This window comes from Caenorhabditis briggsae, assembly GCF_000004555.2.
Source record: "Caenorhabditis briggsae complete genome, chrIV, whole genome shotgun sequence".
Lineage (NCBI taxonomy): Eukaryota > Metazoa > Nematoda > Chromadorea > Rhabditida > Rhabditidae > Caenorhabditis > Caenorhabditis briggsae.
In genome coordinates, this window is record NC_013487.2 from 15,032,144 (window position 1) to 15,051,095 (window position 18,952).

The 18,952-nt window shown below is 36.9% G+C and overlaps 3 protein-coding genes across 3 annotated transcripts; 1 reads left to right on the plus strand and 2 right to left on the minus strand.

Moving 5' to 3' along the window:
* Window positions 1–210: 210 nt before the first annotated feature.
* On the minus strand, window positions 211–6,103 carry Cbr-grsp-2 (the record flags this gene model as incomplete). The annotated part of the gene is made up of 7 exons (XM_045236240.1): window positions 211–287; window positions 2,062–2,118; window positions 2,237–2,353; window positions 3,478–3,555; window positions 4,455–4,613; window positions 4,696–4,920; window positions 6,049–6,103. 7 exons carry the CDS (start codon window positions 6,101–6,103, stop codon window positions 211–213), a joined length of 768 nt encoding a protein of 255 aa, XP_045091244.1.
* Window positions 6,104–9,373: 3,270 nt separating this feature from the next.
* On the minus strand, window positions 9,374–12,400 carry CBG26503 (the record flags this gene model as incomplete). Its single annotated transcript, XM_045236241.1, has 3 exons — window positions 9,374–10,576; window positions 10,723–12,290; window positions 12,343–12,400. 3 exons carry the CDS (start codon window positions 12,398–12,400, stop codon window positions 9,374–9,376), a joined length of 2,829 nt encoding a protein of 942 aa, XP_045100673.1.
* A 1,558-nt stretch (window positions 12,401–13,958) lies between these two features.
* Window positions 13,959–15,455, plus strand: CBG24059 (the record flags this gene model as incomplete). The annotated part of the gene is made up of 4 exons (XM_002634672.1): window positions 13,959–14,353; window positions 14,460–14,743; window positions 15,044–15,129; window positions 15,258–15,455. The coding sequence occupies 4 exons, from the start codon at window positions 13,959–13,961 to the stop codon at window positions 15,453–15,455; spliced, it is 963 nt and encodes a 320-aa protein (XP_002634718.1).
* Between the last annotated feature and the right edge of the window lie 3,497 nt (window positions 15,456–18,952).

Below are 18,952 nucleotides of genomic sequence, written 5' to 3' on the forward strand. Positions count from 1 at the left end.
TTATTTTTGATAAAAATTACTGTTTCAAAAATTTAGAAAATTTAGGAAGTTCAGTGGTTCATAGTTTCAGGTATCCTAAAATTCTAAAAAACAAACATTTATTAAAAACTCCAAAATTGAACAATTAAAAGCATACACGTTATATTTCAGATATGATAATTGCGAAAAATGGGTTACTGTAGTTTTGGGGAATACTGTATCTGCTGCTCTCTACCATCCTCTTCCCCATCCACCCCACGATGGGCGTCCCCATCCCCAACGGGCTCCTGGTCCGAATCGTCCCCATCCTGGAAATTTGAAATTTTTAATTAATCTAGTTAATTACCCTAATTAAGAAACTCAAAAAACCACATTTAACAAAACAGAAAATTAAGAAAAAAAGTTAATTAGGCAATTAATTAGTCTACTCACCATCACCTCTTCCACCCCAACGACTACCTGTGCAATTTTTTTTTGAAAAATTACAAAAATTTTTTTTAGTTGTGTTTTTCAAGGATTACTGTAGTTCTTGTAGTTTTTAGTGCAGTGCTGTGCTGACGAATTTCGGTGAAAAAATTGCAGTGAAATTTTTTTTGAATTTCTAGAAAAAAAAAAACTAACCACCCCATCCGCCTCCTCCGTTTCCACCACGTCCACCCCATCCACCTTGTCCGCCAGGTCCTTGTGGTCCACCACGTCCTCCGCCTCCACCGCCTCCGGAATTTCCTCCCCATCCTCCTGAAAAGTTGGCATTTCTTGAACTTCCCCTTGATTTTTGGGCAAAAATAATTAAAATTTTGAATTTCTCGTTCAAAAACACTAGACTCATCTATTTTTGATGCGAAAACGTTGATGGCCTAACTTTCCAAATGGTGACCTAGAAAATTCCAAAACTCGGCCACCTTCAATTTTTTCAGATTTCTTGTTGAAAACTACCCTGAAAACATTTTTTTTCGATAACAAAAACTTTTTTTTTTCGAAAAACGCTCATGGCCTAACTTTCCCGATGGTGGCCTAGAAAATTTCAAAACTCGGCCATCTTCAATTCTTGGTTTTTTGTAGTTTCCAGGCCAGTTTTTGACGTAGATTCCGTTTTTTGTGCTTTTAAAACCAGAAAATGAGCGATTCCACTGGAAAATGGCATTTTGGCATCAGATGGCCTATAATTCCCCAAAAACTTTGCCATCTTTTTAAAAAATTAATTTTTTTTTTGAGTTTTGGGTTGATTTTCCAGTCTAACTAACAAAAATTCAAATTCCTTGTTGAACAATATCCTAGAAACAACTTTTTCGATGCGAACACGTTCATGGCCTAACTTTCTCCATGGTGGCCTAGGAAATTCCGAAACTCGGCCACTTTCGATTTTTCCGTTTTTTTTTTTGGTTTCTGGGGTACATTTTGACGTAAATTCCAATTCTCGTAAATTGTGGACTCAAGAATGAGTGCTTTTCGTAGGAAAAACGCAATTCGGCACACGTGGCCTAGAATTCAAAAAAAAAACTCGGTCATGTGCATTTTTCTAGATTTGGGCCGATTTTCCAGTCTAACTAACAAAAAATTCAGATTCCTTGTTAAAAACTACCTTATAAACATAATTTTTCGACTTGTTCTGTTTTCTTTTTTAATAAATTTTATTATAAATAAAGTGAATGGGGTTGAAAAGAAAACCAAATTTGAAAAGCGCGCGCTACGATGCTCCGAAATCCCGCTGGTCTGTTCGGAATTAGATCTAATTCGTTCGTAGTTCAATCGGTGTTCGTTCGGAATTAGATCAGCTAAATTCTGTATTAGATCATGCCACTTCTATTTACGAACGAACCCAGATCTAATTCCGAATGAAGTCAGGTCTAATTCAGAATCGTTTACCTGAGTTTCCAAGCGGTGGCCTAGAAAATCCAAAAACTCGGCCATCTTCAATTTTTTGGTTTTTCATGGTTTCTGCGGTAGATTTTGACAAAATTCAACGCAACTTAGGATTGATAACAACTCTATCGAAAATTTGAAAACAAACATTATTTTCTAAAAATTTCGAAACAGTAATTTTTCGAAATTTTGGATTACTGTAGTTTTATTACTACTCACCTTGTCCTCCTCCATTTCCACCCTGTTGACCTCCACCTTGGTTTCCTCCCCAGCCTCCTGAAACCCAAATTTTGAAAAAAAAAAAGGGCAGAAAAATGTTCATGGCCTAACTTTTCAAATGGTGGCCTAGAAAATTCAAAAACTCGGCCACTATCGAAATTTTAGTTGGACTTACCTTGTCCGCCATTTTGTCCCCCCCATCCTCCTTGATTTCCTCCTTGGTTGCCTCCTTGGGATCCTCCCCATCCACCTTGTCCTCCAGATCCAGAGTCTTGGGATCCTCCCCAGCCTCCTGAAAAAATTTTCGAATTTCAAAATTTGAATTATTGCGTGTTTTTCTAGGCCACCGGATGCTTAAATGTCTATCTTCTACTGAAAATTGGCATTTAAGAGCCTCAAAAACAAAAAAATCAAGATCTACGCAAAAAACTAGCCTAGAATTGTGAAAAAACAAATAACATTGAAGGTGGCCGAGTTTTTGGATTTCCTAGGCCACCATTCGGAAAGTTAGGCCATGAACGCTTTTGCGTCAGCGATACATGTCCCTGAGGTAAATTTTGACAAGGAATCCGAATTTCTAATTATTTTTGCCCAAAAACCAACCGGAAACCTGGAAAATTCGAATAAAACAACGAGTTTTGGGGGATTAATAGGCCACCTGATAGTAAAATGTCTATTTTCTACTGAAAATCGATTTTTTAGAGTTTTTAAAACGTAAAAATCGAAATTCACGCAAAAAATTAGTCGGGAAACTATAACAGAAAAATCATAGGTGGCCGAGTTTTTGGATTTCCTAGGCCACTATTTGGAAAGTTAGGCCCTGAACGCTTTCGCCTTGAAAAAACATGTTTTTAGGCCAGTTTTTAACGAGGAATCTTAATTTGTAACTATTTTTCTCTAAAAAATTACCAGGAAACTCGAAAAAACCTCGAAAAACAGAGATGACCTAGTTTTGAGGGGATTTCTAGGCCACCTGATGTTTAAATGTCTATTTTCTACTGAAAATCGATTTTTTAAAAGTTTTTTAAACGCAAAAAACGAGATTTATGTCAAAAATTAGTCTAAAAAACGTGAAAAACGGGAAAAATCATAGGTGGCCGAGTTTTGGAAATTTCCTAGGCCACCATTTGGAAAGTTAGGCCATGAACGCTTTCAGGTCGGTAATACCTGTTTCTAGAGTGATTTTTAACAAGGAATCTGAATTTCGCATTTGTTTTGTGCTGAAATAAGTGGAAACCCATAGAAATTTTGAAATAATTCGTCAAGAAAAGTTTCTGTTTCAAAATTTTTTAAATTTTCAAAGTTCGACCTAAAGCGTTTTGTGCTTTTTTTTGTTTTAGACCAATTTTCCAGTCAAAATTCAAATTTCGCATTTGTTCTGCAAAAAAAACCAACAAGGAAGTCCGAAAATCTCACCTTGTCCTCCTTGCCCACCACGACCACCTCCACCTTGTTGTCCACCTTGAGATCCTCCCCATCCACCGGAGTTTCCACCTGTAAAATTGTTGATTTATGGGGTTCAAAATTGAAAAGTTTAGATTTTGCGTCAAAAACTACTCTAGCACAAAAACGAAATCAGTCAAAAAGTTTGGTGGCCGAGTTTTTGAAAAATCTAGGCCCCCATAGGCAAAACGTTGAAAAAGGCTACCTTTTTGGCAGTTTTTACGTTTCGAAACTACGAAAATCGAGATCTATGTCAAAAACTAGCCTAGAAACCATGAAAAATAAGAAGATTTGAAGGTGGCCGAGTTTTTAAATTTTCTAGGCCACCATTCGGAAAGTTAGGCCATGAACGCCTTTGCTTCTTTGAGACACGTTTCTAGGGTGATTTTCAACCGCAAATTCGAATTCCCAGTTATTTTTTTCTAAAAATCGACCGAAAACTCCGAAAATTCTAAAAAAACGGCGATGGCCTAGGTTTGGGGTGATTTCTAGGTCACCTGATGCTAAAAATGGATTTTTCTACTGTTAATGCTAATTTTTTGTTTTTAATAACACGAAAATCGAGATCAACACCAAAAACTAGTTTAGAAACCGCAAAAACACAAAAAATAAAGGTGGCCGAGTTTTTGAATTTTCTAGGCCACCATTTGGAAAGTTAGGCCATGAACCTTTTCTCATCAAAAATACATGGTTCTAGGCTAGTTTTTTGCGAGGAATTTGCATTTTGCATTTGTTTCAAACTTAAAGCAGTGGGAAGTCTGAAAAATTCATAATTTTGTTTAAAAAAACTTTCTGTTTCAAAATTTTTTTAAAAGTTTTTCTAAATTTTCCTTAAACGTTATCTCATCATTGTCTGTGTTCTAAACCAATTTTTTACAGAAAATTCAAAATTCGCATCAGTTTTCCACTAAAATCAAAAGAAAAATCTGGAAAATTGCAAACTAAACTACCTTGTCCACCATTCTGGGAACCACCCCATCCACCTTGAGATCCTCCTTGGGATCCCGAATCTCCGCCCCATCCACCTGGGCTTCCACCTTGACCTCCAGATGATCCTCCCCATCCACCTTGTCCGCTAGATCCAGAATCTTGGGATCCGCCCCAACCGCCTGTTGGGAAAATTTCAAAATTTCAATTTTTTTTTTGAAATTTTTTTTTAATTCCAAATTTTAAAAAACAAAAAAAAACTACCTTGACCGCCACCTTGACCTCCTTGTCCTCCTTGACCACCACCACGACCTCCACCTCTCCCAGATCCACCTTGTCCACCGCCTCGGCCACCGCCACGCCCACCGGCAGAGGCTCCGGCCCCGGCGGACGCGCTGGCGTCGCCCCAGCCTCCAGAGCCACCGCTTCCAGCATCGGCTCCACCGAACAAACCGTCACCTGAATCATCACCTTGACGTCCAGGAGATCCTGTGTTAAAAAATTAAATGGGTGCGAGTGGAAATTGAATTTTGTGGGATTAGAATTTTAAAAACTAATTTTTGAATTTTATCTCAAATTCTGGTGATTTCCAAGCTTAAAAAATGCAAGAATCGGATTCCTCGTTAAAAACTAGCTTAGAAACATGTATCACCGACCAAACAACGTTGATGGCCTAACTTTTCCAATGGTGGCCTAGAAAATCCAAAAACTCGGCCATCAGGGTTTTTTTTCGTTTTTTGTGGTTTCTGACGTAGATTTTGACGGTGAATTTGAATTTCGTATTTTCAAAACGCTGAAGTTAGCGAAATGGGTAGAAAAGTAGAAAAATAAGACTTGCTGGCCTAGAAAAATCCAAATTTAGGATAAATGAGCATTTTAAGCTTTCTCGTCAAACTTTTGAGCGAAAATAACCAAATTTTCGAGTTCTCCATTTAAAACTAGCCTTGAAACATGTATCGCTGACGCAAAAGCGTCCATGGCCTAACTTTCCCGATGTTGGCCTAGAAAATTCAAAAACTCGGCCACCTTCAATTTTTTGCTTTCTTCAATGTTTCTAGCGTAGTTTTTGACGTAGATTTCAAATTTGAATTTTTTAAACGTGAAAACTGGCGGAAAAATTCACTTTTTTCCAATATATTCCCTATAGTGGCCTAGAAATCTACAATTTTTAGATAAATGAGCATTTCAAGCTTTTCAAACTGATTTTTATTCGTGAAAATAATGCAATTTTTGGATTTTCCGTTAAAAATTAGCCTAGAAAATGCTATTTCCCGACGCAAAAGCGTTCATGGCCTAACTTTACCGATGGTGGCCTAGAAAATTCAAAAACTCAGCCACCTGGTTTTTCTCCGTTGTTTCTTCGTTTCTGGGGTAGATTTTGACGTAGACTTCAATTTTCAAAGTTTCAAAAAATAAAAACTGCCAGAAAAGCCTATTTTTTCAAGGTTTTGCTTATGGTGGCCTAGAAAATCCAAAAACTCGGCCACCTTCAATTTTCTCGGTTTTTCAAATTTTTTTCCAAAGTTTTTTAGGGTAGTTTTAGGCGAAAAATCCGAATTTGTTAGTTTCAAAACTTCAAAATCAATATTTTGGAAAAAAAAAATCGTTTCTACTCACCTTGAGCAGCGACATAGACCACAACTACTGCTAGCAGCAGTAACGTGAGCTTCATTTTTCTGCAAAATTCAGATTTCAAGTTGTAAATTTTTAGAAGATTTTCAGACAAAAAATATACACACCAGACAAATCAAGAAACTTGAAATTTCAGAAAAAATATATGAAATTTTGAAACAGTAATTTTTTCGGTCAAAAAAATTACAAAAAAATCACGTCGGCCCACATTTCTGACCATTTTTGTGTGAGTCGATCAAAAAGAATTCCCGTTTTTATACTGTTTCATTGAGATGAAGATGATAAGAGAGAGATAGAGAGAAATAGAGAGACGCAGAGAAAACATGGAAGTGTCTTCTGACAACCTCATTTGGCAAAGAACTTCATCATCATCACACAAAAAGTTTTCTTTATGTGGAAAAAGGAGAAAAATAAACATATTTTTATTACGACGCATACTGTAGCATACTGTCATTTCCGGAAGAAACGGAAATGACAGTATGCTAAAGTGAATTTTAGAATTTTAGGAATTTTAGAATTTTTGGAATTTTAGAATTTTTGGAATTTTAGAATTTAAGAATTTAAGAATTTAAGAATTTAAGAATTTAAGAATTTAAGAATTTAAGAATTTTTGGAATTTTAGAATTTTTGGAATTTTAGAATTTTAGAATTTTAGAATTTTAGAATTTTAGAATTTTAGAATTTTAGAATTTTAGAATTTTAGAATTTTAGAATTTTAGAATTTTAGAATTTTAGAATTTAAGAATTTTAGAATTTTAGAATTTTAGAATTTAAGAATTTAAGAATTTAAGAATTTTAGAATTTTAGAATTTTAGAATTTAAGAATTTAAGAATTTTAGAATTTTAGAATTTTAGAATTTTAGAATTTTAGAATTTTAGAATTTTAGAATTTTAGAATTTTAGAATTTTAGAATTTTAGAATTTTAGAATTTTAGAATTTTAGAATTTAAGAATTTAAGAATTTTAGAATTTTAGAATTTTAGAATTTTAGAATTTCATCAGAATTTTAGAATTTTAGAATTTTAGAATTTTAGAATTTTAGAATTTTAGAATTTCAGAATTTTAGAATTTTAAAATTTTAGAATTTTTGGAATTTTAGAATTTTTGGAATTTTAGATTCTAGAACTTTCAAATTTTCTGGAAATTCAATTTATTTATTTTTTCAATTTTTCATAGAAAAATCTCCAAATTCTAAAATTCCAAAACTTTTGGTTTATTTTGAAACAGTAATTTTTATTTATTCCTTCAAACCTCCCGGACCAATATCTGATCTCTATTCTTTCACCGTTTTCTTTCTGTCCGTTTATTTAGTTAAAAAGATAACCAAAATGATAAAATGATAAGAAACTGGATTTCTTCGACCATGATTAACACAAAAAATGTCAGAAGAAGATATCAGAAAATTATTTTTCTGATAAGGAAGTAAAGTTTAAGAATGATCTGGGGAGTTTGACCCAAGTACATATTTTGAAAATTCGAAAAAAAAGGAAAATTGTTATTAAAATTAATGTTTTTAATTAATTGGCCGTAAACTAACTATTTTAGCATTTTTTTAGTTTTGAAACAGCAATTTTTGAATCTTTCTAAAAATTTCATCTACAGTAATCTCAATGTCCTTTTTCCCCCAAGGAAAATTACAACCAAATTATGAATGACAGGTGGTTCTAGTTGTTTTATGGTCTTGAGAATAGCTCCGCCCTTTTTTATTGGACTCTTGGGACGTCCGGACATCTGTCTTAACAACATTAACTCGATTTGTTTCTTTTCGAAAATTCAGATAATTCCTAAGCATGTTTTTTTTTGACAAACAGGCAATTTAGAACCAAAAGCTCAAATTCCAGAAAAAGCCCACCTATTCCTCAGCTTAAAGGTGGGGGGACAGGAGATTTTACGGGGGATTTTTGTAGCTAGAGTATGGATTCTACCGTCACGGTGTACAACGCTTAATGTCACTCTGCGTACAGCTGTCGTCCTCGCCTTTATGTATGCAATCAAGCAGCGGCTTTCTCTTTGCACGCGTAGCTCAGTCGGTAGCGGCGCCGCACCTTCAATACTCGCCTCGACAAGTTCAACTCCTCGAGGAGCATATTTAAACGGAATTTCGACAACATTATTCTTCTCATGTCTCCCCACCTTTAAAGGAGGGGAGACATCAAAATTTTCAAAATTTTTATTTTTTCTCAAAAGAGGTAACTCTAAAGTATAAGTATAGTTTTGTAATTAAAAACCAGAAAAAAGACTACACCGACGAAAAAATGCTTTTTTCTGACCGTAATTTCCTCACTCGTTTGCTGCAGCGGCGTCGCTTCATAAGACAAATCAACGCGGTCGTCGCCACTAACACGCGTGGTGTAGTGGGTACGCTCTAGGTTAGCATTCAGAAGGTCGGAGGCTCGATCCCCGCTGATGGTTCCCCTTTTTTCTTAGCTTGTCTCTTTTGGATTCAACGTTTGGAACTCAAAATTTTTGGAATGGGAATTTTCGGAACGTCAGCGTGCCGTCAAAGCCTAGCTACGAGATAAGAAACACTGTTGAAAATAATATATGCAGTTTATTATGTCAAAAAATAAAATATGCAAAAAATACATTAAATATTTAGTAAGAACACAAACAATTCAAAAAATCGTAAAATTATAATTAGGCACCACAACAAAATTTTCAAAATAGACTTTTCCCAGTTTTTATTGTTGGATTGTATTCTCCTACTTTATAGAAGTCCATTCCCAAAATTTCAGGGAAAAATCTTCATTCAATCCCGAGTTACAGCCCCTTTTATACCAGACCTCAATGTACTGAATTTCTCCTCATTTTTTTGCGGTGCGCAGAAAAGTGGGCGGGGCTTAGCTGCGGCGCGGTTTCATTGTGGCGCTATTCCGAGCGCTGTTTTTTCATCAAAATCGCATCTTGGTTTGTCGGAAAAGCAGTTTTTAGGGTAAAAAAACGAAAAGAATAAGTTTATAACATTCAGACTTCAAAATTTTACTATAATTTATTGATTTTCAGACCCAAATATCGAATTTAGCGCGGAAAAGGAGAAGAAACAACAGAAAACGGAAGAAATTAGCAGAAAATTGATCGTGGAAGATTCGATACGAATTGTTTTCGATTAAAAAAAATTTGAACAAAAAGTGAAAGATTTTAGCAAAATTTCAGAAAGTTTTTGGTGAAATTCGAAAAGAAAAAACCGGTTTTTCACGTTGATTCTGTCTCCAAATTCGCTCTCATATTCGGTATTCGGTCTAGCACCTAGAAAAACCAAACGAAAGCTCAAAATTAACATCTAACATAACAAACTATAATACGAAAAAAATTAGACAACAAAAACAATAGATTCTGCTTCAAGTTTTCCCTCAAAATCATCGAAATTCATCGATGTTGGATCGCTGTCGCCGTCGAACAGCACTCGAATGGTCTTGGTCGCTCCGACGATTCGAATATCTTCAACAAAGCCGCCTTTTGATCGTTTTGACGAAATCTTCTGGTTGATTCGTTTCCCGACGTATTCGTGGTCCATTAACAGTAACTGCTGCGAAAGGTGTTGATTTTTGATCAGCGCTTCCAGTTTTTCGATGAGCTCTCGAAGAGGCAGAGGTTTTGACTTGGCGGAAGCTGAAAACATAGGAGCAGCAGCAGACTGTTTAATAACACATTTTCTGAATCGTAGTTGAGAGGTGAGGGCCTCTCTTTTCTGTTTTTCAGTGCTCAATTTTGCGAGACCAGCGGAAACATCACTAGAACTAGCCCAGAACCCAATAGAGAGAATGTCGTGTGTGTATTTGAATCTGTCCCGCTCTTCCTTCACCTGTTTCCTTGCAGCAATCAAGTTTTTTTCTTTCATTTGTCGCAAAATGTCAATCTCAATAGCTAACTGACGGTGAGAAGCGTCTTTTTTCAGAGATTTTAACGCCGCTCTGGACTTGCTCAAGATTTCGTTCTGTTCATTCTCCGGCAAAGATTGAAGCCATGTAAAACTGTCATTTTTCTTGAGCATTGTAAAAGCCGTTCTCACGTCAACTCGCATATTGGGCTTGGTATCGTAATAATGGGACATTAGACCAAACATTGCTTCAATATTTCGATTAGTTGCTGGGGCGGCCTCTGTACTCTTTCGCATTTCATTTTGATTGATGAAATGTTTCCCTCCCGAAAGGAAGTTAGCAAATGATTTATCAAAATACACGAGAGACGAGTTACAGACTGCTTCAGCGATATCACAAGTCGTTTCTTTTGGGTCCCTACGAAGAAGTGCTTCCAACAACAAGGTGGAGTTTGTCGGACTAGATTCTTGTAAATTAGGAGTAGGTGAAGACCCATCAAAGAAAGCGATAGGTGATTTCGCGCAGCCTTCTAACCACTTTCGCAACTGCTCGGCATATTTACAAGTATCGAAAATGTGCTCACTTCCTTCTGCCAATCTCCACAAAGGCCCAGTAATCAACTGATCACAGAGTCCAAGAATTTGTAAATGGTCGATGACCATTTCGTTCTCAAGCGATTTCCCAACTTCGTTAAGCTGAACTTTAGAACAATCACATTCTTTAATGAACTCGATCAGATGAAATCGGTGGAAAAAGACTCTGGATGCAAGCACAAAAACGATATTGAAACGGTTTCCATGAAAAGCAGGAAACGGGAAACGACAAATGTTATGCTTCTTACACCAAGCTTCCCAGATCTGAAGGATTCCGTGCAGTCCGGATCCCCGCTGGCCGAACAATTGACTAATTTTATTAAACCGAATACTGAAGCTTCTCCCAATTTATTATTCCCAGTTTCCAGAACTTCGTATCCCAACATACAGTTCAATACAACATCAGTGTAATTAGCCAGTACATGTAGCTGGCAGAAAAACTGGGAAAATTGGAAGAACGACGATTTCTCTGTATCCGACAACTGATTAAAATCACTAACAATTTCAGGAACCGCTTTTGCTCTCGCTTCTTCGACGATCCCATTAAACTTAATCTCGGTTCTAGCGGAATCTGACATGGTGCACGTAATTTTAAAAAGAAGCTTCTTGAAAAAATCTCTCGGAACCTCTGGAAGCTGGTTGATCAGATGCTCCAGCGCATTGAATGCGGTCTCGGCAGACTTTTCAGCAACCGGCTGTACACCGAGACAAGTAAAATTACCGTCTGGACTGTGAATTCCAAAAGCTTGGAGCTTCGCGGTTCCCTTTGTAGTTTCATCAGAAGCTAGACACAAAGAGTCATCACTTTCCAAAAAAACATCGAGTCGTCTTTTGACGTGGCTCCGTCCAAGATACAGAGAAGATAATGCAAAATTTCGACAAGTAGAAGGGCATGGTAGCGTTTCAAAAGTGACACCAACTAAATTACCGACAACTTCCATTACTTCTCCAACTTTTTCGTCAGCTACACCAAGGGATTTCAGACGGATTACAGTTTCAAACGTCTTGTTAGAATACGATTTTCCCTCTTTCAGGTCTACTACATTTGACGTATTGTCAATTTTCGCAAGAGCCGATTGAAGTACTGCCTCTGTTTCTTTCAAGACGTCTTTCACTGTCTTTAGCTGAGCAAATTTTTTATCGAAATTTTTTTGAATTTTTTGCATCGAAATTTCAGCTATTCTCGATGATTTATTGGAAATTTTGGCTTTCAGAATTCGGTTATTGTTGTACATTTGCCAGTGTCGCATTGAGTTAATGCGAGTACTGTACCTTTTTTTCAGCCGAGAAGATTCGTCTTTGCAGTTCTGATAGGTTTTTTGACTCAAAAATATGTATTCGGCAGCTGCATCACACGAAATTTCTGTTTGTGCCTCAGAAACTCGAAGCTCAGGTTTTCCAATAACTGCGCCAGTTATTTCGTGATCTACAGTAATCCTTTTTTGAAACTTGTCAGAAACAGCATTTTCTTGAATTTCGTCAGCGCAAAAAAAAGACTTATCAAACGCACAATTTTTCAAAAAATTCAAATACTTATCTTCTCCCCTTTTCCTTCTTTTATTCCAATCCATCCGAATGCTCGCCAGTTTCTTCCTCGTCTTTTCCAAGTTTCCTCGTGAATCAGGGACTCCCAAATACCTCATAACTTTTTTCTCAATCTCAGAAAACGAAACTGAGAGACAAAACAGTGCAACAATCACCTCGTTCGTGACTTCATCAACTTGTATTGTAGGCTCGAGTTGATCGTTGAAACCGTAGTCTTGTAGAAATACTCGATGAGACTCGGCTCGTTCTTCGTTGGGGCGAATTGGGGTTCCTTGAAATAAATAGCGATGATAACATGTAATTTTTTAAAATATTAACAATACCTCCTTTCCTCCGTTTTTCTGGGGGCTCAGGATCCATTTTTGAAGATGAATCAGACATATCGTAATTATAATTATAGTAAAAACAACAAAATCACAAACTTTCTGAATTACTACGGTACTTTCTGTTTTGTGCAAACACCGTGGCCCATTGAAAAAAGGAAAAAAAAAACAAAAAAACCCCATGGGAGATGCGAACTTCGGTCTTCAGATCGGTGCGCGCGCCCACTAACCAGTCTGCCACCGCTGCACTTCTCTTGGAAGCAATAGATGAGAGTGAGGAAAGGACGACTTTTCATTGCCTGCCGTCTCCTTCCGGTGTTGCCTCTTTCCTATTTTTTACAAGTTGTTCCATGATAGATAAGGAAACAGACGTATAACACATTAAGGGCGTCGATAGAATTTTTTAATTATAATTGCTCTTAGTGGCAAATTTTGCGTAGAATCTTATGGTGAAAAGAAAATCGGTGGCGCTCACCTGTGTCACCTTCAAAACTTCCAAAAACTGAAAATTTTGAAAGTTTGGAATTTTCGGATGAGTATCAAAACTATTAGAGGTATTCAATCTTTCTGAAAATTGGCAGAAGTATACACAAGACTTAGTTTTACCATAATATGCAAAAAAAAATTGGGGTCATCGCTGAAATTTTTTATTTATTTTAGCTGGAACTTTGGCTGAAAATTGTGAAACAAGGGCGTCGTTAGAATTTTGATTTTATTTCAAAATCCAATCCCCCAGTTCAAAAACTATCAGAATCCATTAAAAAATCTAATGGCGCGAACTTCCATCCAACACTTTTAGTCCACTTTGTCAGTCCCACTTCTATTTTTCGAAGTTTTCGAATCAAAATAATAAAGTTATCGAAGAACTGATAATTTCATTGGATTCAGCGTAGTCGATTACATAGGGACAAGTTCTCACCAAAAAAATAATGGGTTTCTAACGCCCGGTACAAGCCTTCAAAGATGGATTTCTGAAAAGGGGAGAAAAATTTGGTCGCCCCGCCCCCTTTCATTGCGGTGCCTAATTATAATTTGTTTCCTTCCGAGTTTTTCGTCGCAAGGTGAGCAGAAGATGTGAAGGCGTTGCTGAAAACCTCATTCATGAAGCATACTGTATTGTTTTCATTTTCGGAGTAATAATGAGACGAAAAATACCAGTTGAAAGAAAGACGAAACGGCAATGGGAGAAAAAAAATTTTTTTTGCATATTTTTAGAAAAAACCGGCCACTGACAAAATAATCATTCGACTGAACCGGAAATTTACGAAAAAAAAATCTATTTTATATGATTTTTACAATAAATTACAAAAAAACCGCTTTTTTAAGTTGTAAAGTCGTTTAAAATTTGGAACAATGAAGTCGGAAAATAAAAAAATAAAAAAAAGTTTGCGCGTCGGATTGCGTGCTTTAGGTGCGAACACCGCGACGGCAAATCACACGTTCCCTGAAATTTTCCCCGAAAATTTTGCTGTCTGTCTGGCCCCCTTTAAAGCCACAGTAGACACACTTCTCCTCCAGACCACTTGAGCCTACGCATAGAAACGACAGGAGTATTTATGACTGCCTCTAAAATCCTCAAAAAACTTTTTTTTCATATTTTCATTTCGCATTTTGAAATGTCTCCCGTTTCCTTATTTTCCCGTTTTCTCATGTTTCAATTGCCTGGATTTCTTCTCCCGACCCCTACGCAAACCGTTGAAGATTCGGAAAATGAAAGTGATCACTATTTCCCTATTTTTGAGGGACCAGTAACAAAAATGATCAAAGTATTCGGAAGAGTTCATTCAGCACGTAATACATATTACCAACCAAAAGAGGATGAGACTTGCGAACAACATTGTTTTGAAACGGATCACTGTATTTTGACAAGGAATGCCTCTAATTTGGAAGTGGGATGCCTAGAACTTAATCATTTGGATCGGAACATCAAATTTATAATTGACAGAGGAACTTCTGGAAGCAAAATTTCGTTCAAGGTAAACCATTTTTTAAATGTAATCATCTCTGAGACGTTTTATCTCAAAAACAAGAAGAGCTAGCGAAAAGTTTGTAAATCTGTGAAAACTCACGTTCAACCACTTAAAGCTAGGATAACTGCCTTATCTAGGTTTTTTCAGGTCACTCTCCCCGACAATAATTGTCCCGCTCAATGAAATCAATTATACGCTAAATCTTTCATCCGGTGAAGTTCTAAACTGGAAGCAAACCGAATCCGGATGGGAATGGAAGCAGTGTAGACAGGGATGGAAGAAATTTGAAAGAAGTGATGGGACTACTGTATGTTTGCAAACTTTCCGAGTTGATGAAGGAATCACTCGCGGTGCCTCAAAAACTAAATGCGAAGAAATTGGAGCCAAATTAACTGGAGTGGCTTCAGTGGAAGAGTCAAAATGGATTTATGGTTAGTTTCTTCCCTATCATTATTACTAATAACATTCCCCAAATTCCGTATATCCGGATGTATGTCGCGTGCCTTTTCACCCATTTAAAGTTAACTGATTGAGCTGAAACCTGGACAGATAGATCAGAAATGTGTCTTGGTTGATGCCCGACCATTCGTTTTTCGAAATTTTGATTTTGAAGTCTTCTGGAGACGTTCCTTGGTTTCACCACAGTAAAGCGTGGTGGGCAGAGGAAGAGAGGGCGAGAAATTAAAACTTTTCTCATGACACCTCTTGTTACAAAAAACCGAACTTTTTAGGAAAACTATTGGAGTCGGGGAGTGTAACAGATTGGTATTCTTTTTGGATTGATGGACAACGACAGTGCGATTCATTGGGAAATTGCGTAAGTGGTTGGGGAGTTCAAAAGCGCATATCTCAAAAACTACAATAGCTACATTTTCATAGTTTATAGATTTTTGATAACTACAACAGTTTTTGAGAAATGCGCTTTCAAAGTGACCTATTTTTAAGAAATTCGATTGGTCTGATGGCTACACCAAGAGTCTCGATGCTTTGAACACCTCCACCAATTTTCATGAATCAAAAGGCGGAGAAGATTGTCTTGCTGTTTCCTATATGACAGCAGCGCCTTCGAAAACTATAAACGACTGTTCTTGTATTGATCATAAAAATCCCGCAGGATACGTTTGTGGTTACCAGTTGATATGATGTCTATTTATTGAAAAATGCGCGTGTAAATGAATTTTTCAATTGTTTCAGGATCTCGAGATTATTTGAAATCAAATCAATTACTTAAAATTAGCTACATATTTCGTAAAACCCAATAAAAAGGGGCGGAGCCTGCGGGCACATCTTTTAATGTTTTGTTTCACATAGAAACGGTCAAAGAGTTTACGACTTCCTCTAAAATCTTCAAACAACTTTTTCCCATTCTTTGATTCCGCAATTCATCTCAACATTCTTTCCACTCCCATCCGGATTCTGCTTGATTCCAGGATTTGACTTCACCGGATGGAAGAGTTAGTGTATAATTGATTTCATTGAAAGCGGGGCAATTATTGTCAGGAAGGCTGACCTGGAAAATAGAGTTCACACTTTTTTCCTAGCCAATTTATTCTCTGAGATATTCGCCTTCAAAGTCAACATCTCTCCTCAGTGCCTGCGTTTTTCCGTTGATTTATATTAAATTTAAAGGCGCATACCTCAACCACTGTAGCTATCAAAAAGTTGTCAACTACAACATTAAAGTTCATAAAATGTTGCACATTTTTATAGCTAACAACCTTTTTCTAGCTCTGACGGTTTGCAATATATGCGCTTTTAAATCCGTGCGCTCTGAGACGCAGAGAAGCAAGAGCGCTCTCGTCGTCTGCGCGTAACTTTAAAGGCGCATATCTCAAAAACTATCGTAGCTATCAAAAAGTCATCAACTGGAAAAATGAAGCTCTTTAATATTTACACATTTCCATAGTTATCAACTTTTTTATCTACTGTAGTTTGTGAGATACAATGCTTTTCAAATGACCAACCTTAAACGAAACGTTGCTGCCAGAACTTTCTCTTTTTATGACAAACCGATTGTCCTGCTCCAAATAACTGAATTCCAGGCATTCAGAAGTGTTATTTATGGTCAAAATACAGTAATCCGCATCAAAACAATGTTGATCACAAGTCTCATCCTCTTGGAAAAGATTTGAAAGAAGCGATGGGAAAACTATATGTATGCAAACTTTCCAAGTTGATGAAGGAATAAAGCGAAATGACTCCCTAACCAAGTGCAATAAAATCGGAACCAATTTAACTGGATTAGTTTCAGATGAGGAGACAAATTGGATTTATGGTCAGTTGTTCTGAAAAAAAAGGGTATACTCGAAGTGTTTTTCAGAACAGTTAACGGAGATAGGGGAAGAGAACTCATATGATTCGTACGCTTACTGGATTGTAGATCAGCTTCTGTGCCCAAATATGTGAGTATGTCAAAAACGCTGAGAGAGAAAGAACGTATACCTCGTGTGAAACGGACACTGCACAGGGATACGTTGTGGATACCAGCTGAAGTGATACCGTTTTGAAATTTCATTGAATCAATAAATGTTTCAATTGTTATTGGGTTTTTAGTGCACACTTGAGTTCGGAGTTTTTTGGAGTTACAGTATGCATTCTGACGTGGCGTTGTACAGTGATCGGTGTTCACACAGCGCGTGGCCGCTTGCGACAGGATCCTAGTTGCTCATGAGCTTAAAACCAGAGTAGACACATTTCTCCTTTGGACCACTTGAGCCCACACACATAGAAGCGGTCTGAAGAATTTATGGGTTCCTCTAAAACCCTCAAAACTTTCTTTCCATTCTTTTATGGCTCATTTCGAAATGTTTCTCGTTTTCTTCTCAAGATATCATTTGAACTTTTTATTTAAAACAAATAGAAAGGGGCGGAGCCTGCGGCGCCTTTTTTTGATCTCACATAAAATCGGCCAAAGTCTTATGACTGCCTCTAAACATTTGCAAAACTTTTTTCCTTCTTTTCTGGCTCATTTCAAAATGTCTCCCGTTTCCCTGATCTATTTTTTTTTCTCCTATTTCAACTGCCTATACCCTCAGAGTCCACCCAAAAAATGATCAAAGAATTCGGATCGATCATTTATGCAAATGAAATTCCTTACATACCAGAAGAGGATGAGACTTGTGATCAACATAGTTTGGATGCGGATTACTGTATTTTGACAGTGAATGACACTTCAAAATGTCTCGAACTCAGTTACTTGGAACAGGGCAATCAGTTAATGATAAGAAGAAAAAGTTCTGGAAGCAAGGTTTCGTTTAAAGTAAGTTATTCTAAAAACGTTGTATCTCCAAAACTAAATGAGCTAGAAAATAGTTGATAACTATGAAAATATGTAAAATTTTAAGAGCTAAATTTTTGAAGTTGGCAACTTTTTGATAGCTATTACAGTTTTAGAGATATGCGTCTTCAAACTTTGAAAGCAGGGGAACTACAAAAAGGAATCATATTTTGACATTTTCAGTCTTCGAATTGTCTGAAAGTACTCTTAGTACACTAAACACAACTAGAGCTTCATTTTTGCAGTCGACAACTTTTTGATATTTACAGTAGTTTTAGAGATATGCGCCTTTAAAGTTGCGCGCAGACGACGAGAGCGCTCTTGCTTCTCTGCGTCTCCGAGAGCACTACTTTAAAGGCGTATATATATATATATATAGCTAGCTAAAAGTTGTTAACTATGAAAATGTGTCAAATTTCAAGAGCTTCAATTTTGTAGTTGACAAAATTTCGATAACTACCGTAGTTTTTGGGATATGCGCCTTTAAAGTCAACAGTGCTAGTCCACTGATTGCTCGAAGCGCAGAAAAGAGACACTGACGTCCAAAAAGGGGGGGGGGGGGGCTGCTCGGTTTTGAAGTGGCAGCGTCTTTAAATTTTGTTGGTTTACATAACAAGTAGATGAGAAACTTGGTTTTTCGTGTTATTTTGTGCTAATATTGACTAGAATTTCTAAATTTGAATAGAATATTCTATTAAACCAAAGTTGGGGGACTAGAATCCCGAACACAAAAATCAACAATGAGTAATCAACAATCATTTATTTTCTTTGATAAAAAGCTAAATACAAGAAAGTTAGACTATCCATGTTCAGCTCGGGACGACGAAACTCCTCATTACCCGTCCAAAAACCAATTAAGCATATTAGTCCTCAAAGTGATCGAATCGGCATTACGGGCATTTCTATCGAATTCTCGAAAATTGATTTGTGGCTTGTTCTGGACGAAGGAAGTATTCGTTGGGAAAGGGCATTCAATATTACCTGAGTTTCTGGCAACTTGGTGTAATTGCTGAAGATAGAACGGCGTAACTTGGATCCTCTCTTCTCGAAACACTCCTTGATGTACATGGTCATGAACAAGACAACATCATCTTTAGTGTCATGAAGCGAATCCAATGATTTTGCCTCTTTTGCAATTGCCTTCTTGATCCCAACACAGAGAATCCAATGGTTGATTAGGACAGCCGGCGAATCCTTGGAACTCCACAGTTGGCATCCTTCCATCCATTGAGCCGGATTGCAATTGATTTGGACATGGGCAGACGATGAGCTTGTGTTGAGGTTGGGAAGAAACATGGCGGTTGGAATGGGTTGTTCTTCTTGTTGATTCTCGCTTTTTGATCCTTCGTTTTCAGCAATCATC